This window comes from Danio aesculapii, chromosome 19 (assembly GCF_903798145.1).
Source record: "Danio aesculapii chromosome 19, fDanAes4.1, whole genome shotgun sequence".
NCBI lineage: Eukaryota > Metazoa > Chordata > Actinopteri > Cypriniformes > Danionidae > Danio > Danio aesculapii.
The window spans coordinates 3,515,845-3,529,616 of record NC_079453.1 but is presented as its reverse complement, the minus strand read 5'-3'; the positions used below and the strand labels follow the sequence as shown (position 1 = coordinate 3,529,616).

General features: G+C 36.9%; 2 protein-coding genes across 2 annotated transcripts in view; one reads left to right on the top strand and one right to left on the bottom strand.

The window, feature by feature from the left end:
* Positions 1-13,772, top strand: part of bop1 (BOP1 ribosomal biogenesis factor) — a 133,657-nt gene that overhangs the window by 46,408 nt on the left and 73,477 nt on the right. The window lies entirely within an intron of this gene.
* On the bottom strand, positions 3,135-9,939 carry scxa (scleraxis bHLH transcription factor a). The gene is made up of 2 exons (XM_056479334.1): positions 9,027-9,939; positions 3,135-3,730 (listed from the first exon to the last, which is right to left on the bottom strand). The coding sequence occupies exons 1-2, from the start codon at positions 9,600-9,602 to the stop codon at positions 3,692-3,694; spliced, it is 615 nt and encodes a 204-aa protein (XP_056335309.1). The 5' UTR covers positions 9,603-9,939; the 3' UTR covers positions 3,135-3,691.

Below are 13,772 nucleotides of genomic sequence, written 5' to 3'. Positions count from 1 at the left end.
GTGAATGGTGAATCCCATCTGCGCCATCACCAGGAGCAGCTGTCTGTCTGACAGGCCCGACTGTGCCGTTGCTGCCGTCGTCTGTTATTTATTTATTTTTTTTACATTTTTTATTTTTTTCCTCCCATCCTCTCGTTTGACTCCAAAAACACACCAAATCCAACCAATGCCACTACGAACAGCCAATATTCAACGTCTTTTGCACTTTTTTGGAAGGTCATGAGGTCTGTGAAGGTCTGTTATTTGGAAAAGATCCAAAGAGATGTTCAAGTGTCAAGGAATTTGGCAAATGCTTGAAGAAATAAATAAAAAAGAAGCCCTCAAGTTGTGATAAGGACACGTGTCTGTTTAAAGATGACATGACGTTTTTTTGTCCATTTTAGTTTCAGTAAAGAAAAGAAAACATGCAGCCAGAATGGAAAAAGCGATTAGTTACTTTTAAAAGTGAGTAAACGCATTCCCTTAAAAAAGACAAGTTGACTTTACCATTGTAACTTGAACGTCTGCCATTATTGGAAGGTAATGAGGTTTATGAAGGTTGGTTATTCGGAAGTAATCCAAAGAGATGTTCAAATGTCAAGGAATTTGGCAAGTGCTTAATGGAATAAATAAAATCGGGATATGGAGAGGTGTCCGTTTAAAGATGACTTGAATTTTTTTGGTAACTCTTTATTTTGACGGTCCATTTGAGTATTAGTAGACTGTCTGCCTAATATCTGTTCATAGACATTAAACAGACTATAAGAAAGTTTGCTAGTACATGTCAATTTACACTAACCCTAACCCCAACCTAACAGTCTACTTATAATCTAATGAGAATTAGTTGGCGTGTGGATGCAATGTAACTTAAATTCAACAAACGCACCATCAAAATAAAGTGTGACCAATTATTTTTTATAAAATTTTATTATTTTTGTCCATTTTAGTTTCAGGAAAGCTGAAAGAAAACATGCAGCCAGACTGTAAAAAGCAGTTAGTTACTTTTAAAAGTGAGTAAACTCATTCCCTTAAAAGCAACAACTTGACTTAGTCGACATAGTGTAACTTGCAACTGTCAAGTTGACTTAATTTGAACAATTATGTAAATAGTTAATTTACTTTATTTTAAGGCAACGGATATACTCTCCAAAGTCAACAAATCACTTTAAAAAAAAAAAAAACACCAGATACAACCAATGCCTCTAGGAACAGCGAATATTCTCACTTCTGCACTTTTTTTTTTGGAAGGTAATGAGGTCTGTGAGGGTCTGTTATTTGGAAGTAATCCAAAGAAATGTTCAGATGTCAAGGAATTTGGCAAGTGCTTAATGGAATATATAAAAAAAGAAGCCCTCAAGTTGTAATGCAGACACGTGTCTGTTTAAAGATGACATCAGAGAAAAGTTTCACTTGTGTAGAATTATTTTTGACTTTTGTTTCAGAAAAGATGAAAAGAAAACATGCAGCCACACTGTAAAAGTGGTGGCTTTAAAAGAGTAAACTTACACAAATCATTTTTGCTACTAATTTAAAGTGAGCTGAATCTACACAATTGTTGGGGTTTTTTTTTTGGCAACTTAATTGTTTTATGTTTATGTGCACTTAAATTTGTAAAAACAATTAAGTTAACTGGTTTATGTTGGGACAACATGAAGGAATTGTATGAAGCCCAGCATTTGATCAACAGTCCCTCATCAACAAATGATGAGGGAATTTTCATTTTTAGTGAATTGTCCCTTACAGTAAAGTCAACTAGTTAAGTCTGACATCCAAAAATGAACTTAATTGACATTTTGTTTTATTCTAAAATGCATTTTAAAGTGCCTTAACTAAATGAACAAGTCTAATGCTTAATTACTTTCTGCTTTTCATTAAATAATTAATGACGACTTTAAAATATTTGTTTTTCTTTTTACATTATTACATGTATCTTATCAGTTCATATAAAGATGACCGTGAATATACACTTATATAAAATTAGGATTAAAAAAAAAGTGATTTCTATTACTAGTTACATAAACTAAACGGCCACTTTATTAGGTACACCTGTTCAACTGCTCGTTAACGCAAGTTTCTAATCTGCCAATCACATGGCAGCAACTCAATGCATTTAGGCATGTCGACATGATCAAGACGATCTGCTGCAGTTCAAACAGAGCATCAGAATGAGGAAGAAAGGTGATTTAGATGACTTTGAACGTGGCATGTTTTGTTGGTGCCAGACGGGCTGCTCTGAGTATTTCAGAAACTGCTGATCTACAGGGATTTTCACGCACAACCATCAACCATCTCTAGGGTTTACAGAAAATGGTGCGAAAGCATAATGCGCCATGTCATAAAGCATGAATCATCTCAGACTGGTTTCTTGAACATGACAATGAGTTCACTGTACTCAAATGGCCTTCACAGTCACCAGATCTCAATCCAATAGAGCACCTTTGGGATGTGGTGGAACGGGAGATTCTCATCATGGATGTGCAGCCGACAAATCAGCAGCAACTGTGTGATGCCATGTAAATATGGGTCAAAATCGCTGAGGAATATTTCCAGCACCTTGTTGTATATGCCATGAAGAATTACGGCAGTTCTGAAGGCAAAAGTGAGTCCAACCTGGTACTAGTAAGGTGAACATAATAAAGTGGCCGGTGAGTGTACATTTATAACCGCACAGGCATCAAATATATTATGCATTTTGTAATGATACCATTCTATATTTTTTGTGGTTGAATAAAGTGCATTTTTTCCCATGTAAAGAACGAATTGACTATTAAAAACAGCAAATATCTGGAATATCATTTGGGCTATAAACATTATTATTAACTACTTGACTGTCACTGCTATAGATCATAAATATAATCCAATTTATTGTGTAAACCTGGCGTATTATGTCTGCGCAGACAAAAAGTGTCTGTGGATGCGTTTGTGTTTCGAAGCCTTAGCAAGAATAAACCATGTCAAGTCTGAAAACAGAAAAGAGAACGAGAACGTTAAATATTTACATTTAGATGACACACGATGAGAGATGATTTACAGAAATGATCGAATCTGTATCTCCATGGACTGTTTGTGTAGCTGCATTGAGGTGTTGCTTTAAAATACCAGACATTTATATGGAAAACCTATTAAAAAATGAAGAATGCATGTAGATTTCAGTCCGTTTGTTCAGTAATTTTAATTTAAACGATGAAGAATATATGTAATTTGCCATATTAGACATACAGTATACTGCATTTATGGAATTTACTGCATTTTCATAGTCAGGCTAAGTGTCTTTCAGGTCTTTGTACGGAAAGAAAAACATGCCACTTATCAGTTTTTCATTTATGTTGTTATTATGATCAAAGTCTTCATTAGTTTTGAGTATGTCATTAATTTTTAGTGTGTTTAGTGAATGCAGTCCTCTTCTTTGGTCGGTAGCTTTCGCCGAGCCGCCTCCGGGCACAGATTCTGGTGTGTAAATGCACAGAAAAGGTGAATTTTGTGGCAGATGTTCAGCTCTTGCGTAATCAAGTTGCTGCAGTCTGGTCTTTTTCCAGTCTTTTTTTTTTTTTGTTTTGTTTCCAGTAAAAACGATCCAGTCCAAAGGCCATTTACAAATAATTAAATATGAATCGATATGTGCATATGTACACCACAACATCGCAGCATCTGCAGTCAAGAGTTTTTGGACACTGGTGATGCTGGTGGTTTGTAAATCCCGTCACGTCGTGGTTTAACTCCTCAGGGTGGATTTCCTCTCTCTGTCTTTGCTCTGAAACGAAAGAAAACAATCAGTTAGTTATGGAAAATGTCAAGTGCAATGATTTACTTTTAGATTTTTATACTTATAATAATAATAATAATAATAATAATAATAATAATAATAATAATAATGTATTTTTATTTTATTATTATTTTTTTTTAATTTTGTGTTTTATATTTTGTTATTGATTTAATTGTTTATTGATAATTTACTTAATTATATTTAATATAAATATTTAATAAAAATATATTTCTGTCTTCAGATTATATTAAGTGTGTTTTTATTTATAATATACAATGTTCATTTACTATTTAAATTATTATTTATTATAATTATCAGATTTGATTTCTTATCTGTCTTTATTTCAGGTTTTCAAACGTATTCAATTAATAATAATTAAATAAATTTTAGTTTTTAAACTCATATTTAAGAAATTTGATTCATTAGTTTGAAGTATCTTTATTTTCTTACTATTCATTAAAATATTTAGATATTATTTAATTTCTTTATATTATATAATTCTCACTGTAAGAAATATTTAGATATTTAAGTATAATTGTTGATTTCCTCTATCATTCTGCTATGAAATTAATAGTTGTAATTGTCATTTAAAATTATTATTTATTATAATTATCAGGTTTGATTTCCTCTCTGTATTTACATTTTGGTTAAATAAATCAATTATTTTAAGTTATGAAAATAGGTACATGATTTTTTCTTAATGATAAATTAGTGTAAATATTCTTTGTTTAAATTCATATTTAATAAATACACAATTCCCATATTCTTTTATTTATAGCTTTATAGCTTATAAATTTTAAGAATTTTAATTATATACTTATTATTATTTACAATATTTAGATATAATTCTCATTGTTAAATTTTTTTTGCATTCTGCAATGAAATCGTTAGTTAAATTAGTGTATTTCTGTTTAAATTCAGATTGAAGAAATACACCATTCATTATATTTCAACCTTTAATTTGAAATATGTAAATTATGAACTATTAATTTCACATATTTAGATATAACTAGCATTGAAATCATTAATTAAAATTAATCCTAAAATGCTAGAAATATGATTAGTTTTTCTTTCAGAACTATTTAAAGTATGTGATATTTATTAATTTTCAGTTTTTCTTCTCTGTTGATGTCACCGTTCTCCCTGTGGGCTGGAGGTTTCGGCATTAACGCGTCTGCTGTTTTTCTCCTATCACCTTTCCATTTGCGGTAGCACAAACACACACACACACACACACCTGGCTCACATTTCCCAGTTTGCTTTGCTTAGAACAGGAGCAGATGGAATGCCATGGTTCCTGCGGCCCCATCTGATGTAGGAGGAGTTACCAGTCAAAACACTCACCCTTAACTGATGAAGTCAGACACAATCCCATTTGAAAATAACCCTGACCCTCAGCGCTTTCCTTTCTCTCTCTTTTCTTTCCCTATATTTTTTCCCCCCCACCAGCCCCTCCTTTGCCTTCAGTGCCACTTTAAAGTCACCAGCGCTCCGACTCCAGGGATCACTTACGGCCAAACTAATAGGATTTTGCCTACATTTGCTTTTCATATCCTGTCTAACACGCCGTAAAAGAAATTATTATTGCTCGAGCTTACGTCCAAATGCCCAGATTGATCGCGTGCTCCCTTTAGTCTGAAGTCCTTTATAAACACATTACTCCCAAGTACTTTGAGGCAGGAAACAAATCACAGCAAATTCTCAAATATCTTTACATCAATAAATTGGCGTTCGTCTCACTTTTTTCGCCCCATCAAACGTCTGCAGGGCTCTTAACACAAATATTTGGCTTCACCTTAGGTTGACGGCTGACGTTGACAGCTTGCTAAAGATCACAATGAGACGGTGTGTGTGTGTTTAGACGTGTAACTCTAGCCGTTCAGCGGTGGATTATTAAAACCAGTCTTCTGTTTGAGCTAATCCCAGTATATGAGTTGCGCGCCCTTTGAATGCGCCGTTTACACACTCTTGATTGTTTTTATAGTGTCCTGGAGTATTTGCTCAGGCCTTTTCGCTGCTGCCCACAAGCGAAAACACTAGTTTCCCCTTCGTTTATGGTTATGAAGCGTACCGCCCCACCTGTGGTAAAGGATGACCCAATTCCAGCCCAGCTTTAATTCATGTGGCGTAGCTTTCCAGAAGGTATTAAAGTATTCGCATTTGGTGGTTTCATAAGATCGCGCTTTTGGGCCAAATCTTTCAGGATTCATTCGAATGAAATGGCATTTTACAGAGGGGGGGGGGAAATGTTGGCTCTTTAGCGTAACACTTCAAATAATTTCATATCGTGTCAAATGTTCGGGCTCCCGTTAGAGTGAAGGGCTTTAAACTCTTCCATATGCTCGTAATAAGAGAAGTCTCGATAATTATGCAGAAAATACGTCCCACGTTAGCTTTTATTTGGTGAGGAAGACGCCTCATCTGCCGCAATCTGGTTATGCAATCTATCTAAACCTATATCCTCACCTTCAAGAAAACAAATGATGCTTATGACTAGCAAACAAGATGTAAAACGGAGTCAAAATGACTCCATTTATATCAGTTTCTCATATTTGTGCCTGTAGAAAGTTGTGGTTACTGTGTGAGAGAGTCCAAATATTGAGATGCAATCCAGCCCGAGATGAAAATAAATTCAGATAAAAATGCCAGATGAATCAAAAGCTGGACAATGTTTAGGGTAAAATCGATCATTTTTATATAGACACAAATCTGCTGGAGTCTTGAACGTCTTAGCAGGCAAAAGTAGCAGTTTTCTGCTGCACTACTGTCTGCGTTTGATTTAAACATCCATTTCGCCCGTTCGCTGGAAGATCTCGATGCAGCTGTCTGTTCTGTGTCAGCTTACAGACGCTCGACTTTGGCGAAAACCCGAACATTCGAATTCAGTTATACCTCGACGTCTTTCCCCTGATGTGTGTGTGTGTGTGTGTGTGTTCTTTATATCGTCCTGCTTTTTCTTTAGAAACAATAAAGCTGCGCGTCTTGGCTGAGTGATACTTTCACGGCGTAATGAGCACTAAGTAGGGGTAAAAGAGACGAGTGTGGTTTTGGAGCACACTGAGCCACTTCTGAAAGCTTACTACAAAGGCAAGGCCCGGTCTGTTTCAAATATCTGCCTGCCACTGGAATCCCGAAGACATGGGCGTCATTCTTGATTGGACTTATAAAGATCTATCATTTGGTTTGGTACGGATTAAGCTTCTGGACTAAAATGGGAGCGTTGGCCTTTGGCCTGTTGTTGTCGGACCGTGTGGTTTCTGGGTGGTTTCTATGTGATTTTAAACAACAGTTTAACCACAGACAGTTTAGCAAATAGGAAGTTGCCAAGGGTTTTCGTCATTGAAAGCTACTTGTGTGTATTGTGTACATTTCTCTTGTGGTTCAAACAATATTAAACATCTTCGTTTGTAGAGATTAAATTTGGATGATTAAAGGGATAATTCCAAAAAAATGAAGAATGACCTTTCTTTCTTCTGGTGAACACTAAAGGAACCCGTTGACATCTATAGTAGGTAAAGAAAGGACTATGGACGTCAATGGGTCCCAGCATTTTTTTTTTTTTAAATATCTTTTGTGTTTAGCAGAAGAAAGAAACTTGAATAGGTTTTAAACAAGTGAAGGGCTAGTAAATGACAGAATTTTCATTTCTGGGTGCGTTAAAGATGCTCATTTTGTGGTGAACTGATATCAAGAGATGTAGTTGTTGCTTATTTTTGGTCAACTTAGCAGTCTGACTACATAAATTGGACACGAGTCCAATGTTTATTTAGGATGATCTTGTGTATTTTAAAGTTCAACATTTGAATCGGCTGCCAAATACAAATTAGTCTTTTAAGTGTGTTTTGGGGGCACTTAATTTCTCACTTTCCTGTTGTGCTCAAAGTGTTTTTCTTGCTGCAAGATAAATCTTCACCATTTAATGATCTTAATTCTTTTGGCTTAAAGGGATGTGCAAAGACCGTTGTGTTCCTATCAGAAATCTGTGAAAATCCTTCTTGGAAAGATTCAGGATGGTTCACGCAGGTTGCATGTCCTGCTTGACAGGGATATTAATTGGGCAATGAGGAAGCGACTAAGAACAACACAGGATGTGAGAGTGAAACGCTGAGGTTGGTGCACGGCTACTTGGGGGGAAAATACCCTGCAGCAGATGTTCCCTAGATTCTCGTGGCCTGATATATAGATCACGGACCATTTACACTTGCATATTTATGCCTCCCATTTGCTCGTTTGTCATAAATGGACCAAACTTGGTTTGCTGTAATTCACCCGTGTGGTGCCAAGGATCCACTGCAGAATCAGCTGCTGCTATTGTTGCTATTCTTTTATTGTTTATTTCCTTCACTACAGACTTGAAAGGATCCAGAAGAAAAATCTAACTCAATGGCTTCTGGATGCACACACGTTGTGGTGGTGAGATACCCTGAGCAAAAATGCACTTGTGTCATGGTGCAGCGTAATTGTCCTGAGCGTGTGTTATATTTCAACTTCTGACAGTTCTTCGCCACGCAAGTTTAAATTACAGTTTCCCCCCCTGTTTTTGGTTTGGTGTCATTGTATTCCTCACAGCCAAAGCGTGATTTACTGCTTTATTTTTAATGTGCTGCGGTGTTGGCTCAACGGGCCAAGGTCAGCGCAGTCACGCTCGCCGGGGGAAGAGATGGATGATGTGTTTGTATATTACCTGACAGTCTCTTTGTTGATTGGATATTTTCCGTCGGGCTACATTTAATCCGATCTTTCACTGCATCTGTCTATGAGGTCATGGTAGCAGTGCACTGTAACAGAGATATCGCCCTTGATGGAAAAGGACATGTGGATGAAGTCATAACTCTGCTTCAGAGCACCGAGAACTGTTTTCGGTGTCAAATGTTATCTCGGGGAGACTGGAGTTACGACGCAGATTCACTTGAAGACATAGTTGGCCAATTCAGCATAGTCAATGACAGATTGTCTACAGCCACTATTGGTCATGCCTCAAAACATTATCATCAAGTTTTTACAGTCCTATTTTTAGAAGTTAGCTGCTTAGTCTTATCAAGTTCTACTTGTTTGAAAGATGCTCTACTAATTAAGTTTATTTCAGTAGTTCTGCACTTGCTATAGTGATTGCCCTCAGTGACCTTACTTGCAGAGAATAAATCAGACCTGCTCTCATCCCTCCCTGAGGTTCAGCAGTATTTCACACCTCTCTCACTACTTTCTTCAACTTGTTTGTGGACTTGAAGTTGTCCAGATCATTGCACAACCTTTAACGGAGAACACCTGCGTGTGTCTGACTTACCATTTTCCTCTGGTTGCTGAGACAGAATGTGCAGATCTGTTTGGGCTGCGAGTTCTCCGAGTCCCGGCTGGGTGAGCCGTGGTGGTGGTAGTAGTTTGAGGTGGAGGGTCCTCCGCTGTGGCACGGCTGTCCGTCTCCGCAAGCTTCACCTACCAGCAGCACGTTTCCCAGATGAGAGATGTAACTGGACGCCAGCCGCAAGGTCTCAATCTTGGACAGCTTCCGGTCAGCAGGCTCTGTAGGGATGAGAGTCCTCAATGCGGTGAATGCCGTGTTGACGCTGTTGGTGCGATCCCGCTCTCGTGCATTGGCAGCGTTGCGCTGACGGATCTCTGGCACATGGCCGATTGTCCCGGTGGGAATGGTTGGTGTCACACCAATCAGCCGTCCACCACCCCCTACACTGGATTTCCGTTTTCTTCCAACTTTAAGGTCATACCCTGAAGTGTCCAGGTGAAATGAGCGCTCATCCGAGCCTGAGCTCTCACTGCCGTTTTCATCATCCTCCGACATCATTGAGATGTCAGAATACACGTATCGGCTCGGAGCCGGTCGCACCATCGCAAAAGACATCATCAACTTAACTTCTGAAGCTCTCCTCAAGGATCTCGGACGTTTCTTGCAGTGCTCTAAAGTTCCAAACGCATGAATCTCAATGAGTCCTGCACTTGTTTGGATCTCTGGATAGTCCTCTGGTAGAATTGCACTCCAATATTACATTTCTCTTGGGGAACTGATCCTGACTGGTTGATATTGGAGATTGTCCTCACTCACATCCCATCAGCTTTGAAATCCACGTTTTGGATCCTCAAACACACACTCACACGCACACACTCCTCCGGCTTTCTGTCTCTGTGCAGCGCTGGCCTCTCCCCCGTGCAGAGACCCACGTGTGGTTTCACTGAGTGTTTCAGTATGGTTGTGCTTTATAGGTTGTGGGAGTGTCTGGTATGATTCCTCCCTCTCCCTCTCTCTCTCTCCACCGCTCTATCCATCCCTCTCTTTTCCTGCTTATGCAAATATCCCAGCTGGCGGCTCAGGCAGGGAGCAAAGTGGTTCTATACAGCTATCAACTTCAGCTTTTTTAACTCCCAGTTAATAATGGCCTTTCTTTTTTCCCTTGCTTGCTTTAGTGGTTTGAAATCTTTTTTCCTTGCTTCCATACTCGTTTGCTGGCTTCCTGTCTGATACCTTCTGTCAAACCTTGTTTTTTTTAATCTGCTTGCATTCTGGTTAGAAGATTCTTTACCTCTTTCTGTTTTTTTTCTCTTTCTTTGTTTTTTTCTATCTCTCTTTCTGCCTTTCTCTATTTCTCTCTACCTTTTTTGATTTTATGTTAATTTCTTAGTTGTTTCTTTACATGCTTCATTTGTCCACCTTTCTTTCCTTCTGTTAATTAAACCTTCCATCCCTGATTTAACGATTATATTAAGTTCTTTCTAGCTTATTTTGATTAATTCCCGTGTTTCTTTCTTTCTTTCTTTCTTTCTTTCTTTCTTTCTTTCTTTCTTTCTTTCTTTCTTTCTTTCTTTCTTTCTTTCTTTCTTTCTTTCTTTCTTTCTTCTTTTACTTAATTCTTTGTTTAGCTTTCTCTTCCTTGCTGATTTTAAGTACTTTTTCCCTTCCTTGTTTTAATTTTCTCTTCTCTTCTTTCTTATTTAGCGGAAATCATTCTTGTTTTCTGTCCAATCAATTCTTTTACCATGCTTCGTTTCAGTTTGTATGTTTTCTTGATCTTTTAAAACCATCTGTACTCTATCTTTACATACCCCCTGCCTTTTGTCTTTTTTTTTTTTCTTTCTTACCCACACTACCCCCTTTTCATGGTACTTTGTAAGCATCGATACCTTACCTCAGAATTTTACAGTGACCACTGTGTCAGTCCTTTAGGCTGAGTGTATTCCTGTGGTTTTCTCCTTTGGTCTGACTCAGTGAGTGTCCGATATCTCAACAGAACACATTGTCTGATGATGAGTTGCTTTTTTTGCAGTGCTCCAACTTACAGTGTCAGGCTGGACCAGTTTAGTCACGGGAGAGAAATGGCAACTCAACATCATAAAGCAGGACCATAACTCAGATCATGGCACCTGTTCCTCTTTCAATCAGTACAGCAGATTTGGTTTTGAGGATCACATTTAGGAAAGGTGTATTCTTGTTCTTAGCTTAACTGAGAAAGGTTGTCTAACAATCACAGTTTTGAAACTTTAGAGCCAGTAGTCAAAATGTTCTAAATTTTTTTCTCAACTTGATCTTACCACCCCTATAGGAGACAGCTAGGGGTTTGTGATGACACACAAAATCTTTTTATTTATTTAGAATTTGTACTGGTAGTCTGAATGGTTTGGACCTGTCATGGATAAATATTATACTAAAACTGGTAGTAGTTTTTTTTTTAAAAATGAACATTTTCCCCATTTTGTGATTCACAAGTGATTTCTGTTTATTTACGGTTGTGAATTGCATTATGGGACTTTGATGTCTGCTCTGTCTACTTTTGAAGTGGAAATATCAGCTCTACACTTTAACAAAGTGACTTTTATTAAGTCTGTAAACTAACAGAAAATGTATTGGCAGTTTATTACTAGGTTTTTGTACTGTAATATACAACACCAACCCAGACAATACATGAACTTTCAACTATTAAAAATGTTAATAAAAGTAATTTTCCCCAACTTTTCTAGATTAAAAGTTGTTGGAAGAAAGATCAAGGTCTTATAATGCTAAAAACATGAATTACAATATACGGAAAACTGCTAATTTACGGATATTTACAGTATGATTCAGCGAATCAAGCAATTCAAATGATTCATTGAAAAGGCTGATTCGTAGTGAAGTGTGTGTCTATGGCTGTTTCTCAATTCCAAGAACGCAGAGAACAAACTTGCATTCTTGTAAAGACCAGTCTCGCCAGGTCACCTCGGAAGAATGAACTCGGGAGACCGCGAGAACAGAGAACACGTCCTGTCAGAAATGAGATGCTGCGTTCTTCCTGATGGTCACATGACCTTCACGCATTTTTAACAGATTTTTTTTTTTCCTTTTCACTATATAACATGCACAAAAACCTTACAAATATACATTGCACAATACAAATAAAACTTTAACTTTTGATTTTAATACAAATTTCAGCAAATATTAAGATTTTCATAGTAATGTTTATTTTCGACATCTCATTTAGGGAAACTCCTGACATAAATAAGTTATATCTCTGAAATATAAGTTATATCTCCCACCTACTTTATTCAGCTGCAATAACTTCTGGAACTTCTGTCACGCGTCCTCCGTTCTTGTGATCTTGAGGTTTGGAACTGAACTTTGAACTTTTGATGATGACGTTACACAAAGACGCAAGATCGCATAAGAACGCATATTAAGAAACCGCCTATGTATGGATGATTGAATTATTGACTCAAATGATTCTTTAAAACAGATTTATTCAGAAATGAAGCAGCACAGTGTTGTTTTTGTCCTTTTTTGGAACTGTTTTTATCAGCGACTAATATACTTCACCTTTTTGGAACCATTTTCATTTATGACCGTAATTTCCAAAATGTAACATGCTCTATATTAATTTCTTGTCTCATTAATTGTTGCTTTATAAAATTAATATCATTTGCAATTGTATGCACATGCTAATATTTTGAAGAACACCACTTTCTTTGTGTACTTTTCCTGAAGTAAATAATATATCAAGTATAATATTACAATCCAAAACCCATACAAGGGTAATTTTTGTGCTTTCATAACTTCATTCCATGAACAGTTCTGACTGTATTTTATTAATCTTCATTAAACAATCAGTGCTTTTAGAAATTTTTAGAGCTTTTTTAAGCTCTCAGAACTTATTTTTATATCTTTTATATATTTATATCTGTTTATTTTTGCGTATTTTAGTAACTATTATGATATTATTGTAGACAATATCTTACAAACCCAAAAACCTTGTTGAGAGTTTTTATTTTATATATATTTATATATATAATAATGGCAAAATGCATTTCTAAACAACTTATATCTGCTTGATGAATCTTTAGGGCACTCCTTGATGTCATTATAATGTCATCTCCTATTTAGCCTTTGGAAAATGTGAAGATATGAACGGCGGCTTGTCATTTTCCCCCTCTCCCGCTTAATTTTGTGTAGATTTCATATTTCTGACATTAGCTCAAGACTATAGTCTGGCGGCGTAACGATGTGGTTTTCATGCCGTTTCCCTGGAAATGACGGCTCGAGATGGAGATGATGAAAAAGACGTTCTGCAAATCCATATTAATGCCGTCTCGTGTTTATTCTCTTTGAGCCGCAGCCTCATTAATAAGCCATGCGAGTTAAAGGCTAGACGGGATATCTGATTTCCGGCGTTCACTCGCGGTCAAAACCTCAAGAGGGGCAGATCCTTGATTCATTTTTAGGATGCTTTAATTCGCTATTTATTATTACTATGAGTGATACTAGCTAGACTATACACTGCTAAGCTGGATTTATTCATTCATTCATTCCCCTGAATGGTCATGAAGAACAGGAGCGTAACACTTAACACCTCAAACTTCTGCTTTCAAATGCAAAACTTTCCCGGCATTCATGTTTTCATTAACGAAAGCGGTTTTGTTAATGGAAGAGATTCATATTTGGGAGAGCTCTCTTTAATTTTATTCTTGTGAAAGGGAATTCTGACCTGCTTTAACTGGCAGCTGTAAATCACTAGTTGAGTTTTTAACACGGTTGTATTGAAATAATGCTTTCCGC

Excerpts from the sequence above, each read along its gene's own strand:
- scxa (XM_056479334.1), bottom strand. The coding sequence starts at position 9,602 with ATGATGTCTTTTGCGATGGTGCGACCGGCTCCGAGCCGATACGTGTAT. Across the intron at positions 3,731-9,026 it reads TCAGCAACCAGAGGAAAATG|AGCAAAGACAGAGAGAGGAA; the intron begins GTAAGTCAGACA and ends CTTTCGTTTCAG.